The 506-nt window shown below is 43.5% G+C and overlaps 1 protein-coding gene across 1 annotated transcript in view; it reads right to left on the bottom strand.

Moving 5' to 3' along the window:
- Nucleotides 1-506, bottom strand: part of LOC103380620 (dynein assembly factor 3, axonemal-like) — a 59,438-nt gene continuing 58,932 nt past the window's right edge. The window contains exon 7 of the mRNA XM_008312638.3: nt 1-143. Within this exon, the coding sequence (XP_008310860.3) occupies nt 1-143 (143 nt within the window). The remainder of the gene's footprint in view (nt 144-506) is intronic.

The following is a 506-nucleotide window of genomic DNA, read 5'->3' on the forward strand; positions in this document are numbered from 1 at the left end:
CTAGTGGCCTTTGCGCTCGAAGATGCTCTCCCTCAGTTCATCGATGTCTTTCCTCAGCTGACAGACCTCCAGCAACCTGGACCTCAGCTCTTCCTTTACACCAGAGTTTCTACTTTCAGTCTCCTCCGCTGAAACACTTAACGCTGCAGATAAACAAAAAGAGTGCAAAAAGTTATCAGTATTATGCCTCGGTTCCGATGATGGCACTCGTTCAGGGTTGATGTGGCTACAAACAGGTTCTAAAAGTGGCCGTATTTTCCGGAATATGTCGCACTTTTGGTCTGGGTTTGCAACTTATACTCAGGTGCGACTTTTGTATTAAAAAATATAATTTTACATGTTTGTTATTTGACTGACAGAAGTTAGAGGGCACTCTAGGCTTGTATACCAGTATCTGTTACTCCTGTACCATTGAAGATTTACATGTTCGTTATTTTCACACTGACAGCCGCTAGAGGGCACTCTAGGTTTTGTGTAATAGTAGCTGCTACTCCTGTACCGCTGAA

Source organism: Cynoglossus semilaevis, chromosome 7 (genome assembly GCF_000523025.1).
Source record: "Cynoglossus semilaevis isolate Cse_v1.0 chromosome 7, Cse_v1.0, whole genome shotgun sequence".
NCBI classification, from domain to species: Eukaryota; Metazoa; Chordata; class Actinopteri; order Pleuronectiformes; family Cynoglossidae; genus Cynoglossus; species Cynoglossus semilaevis.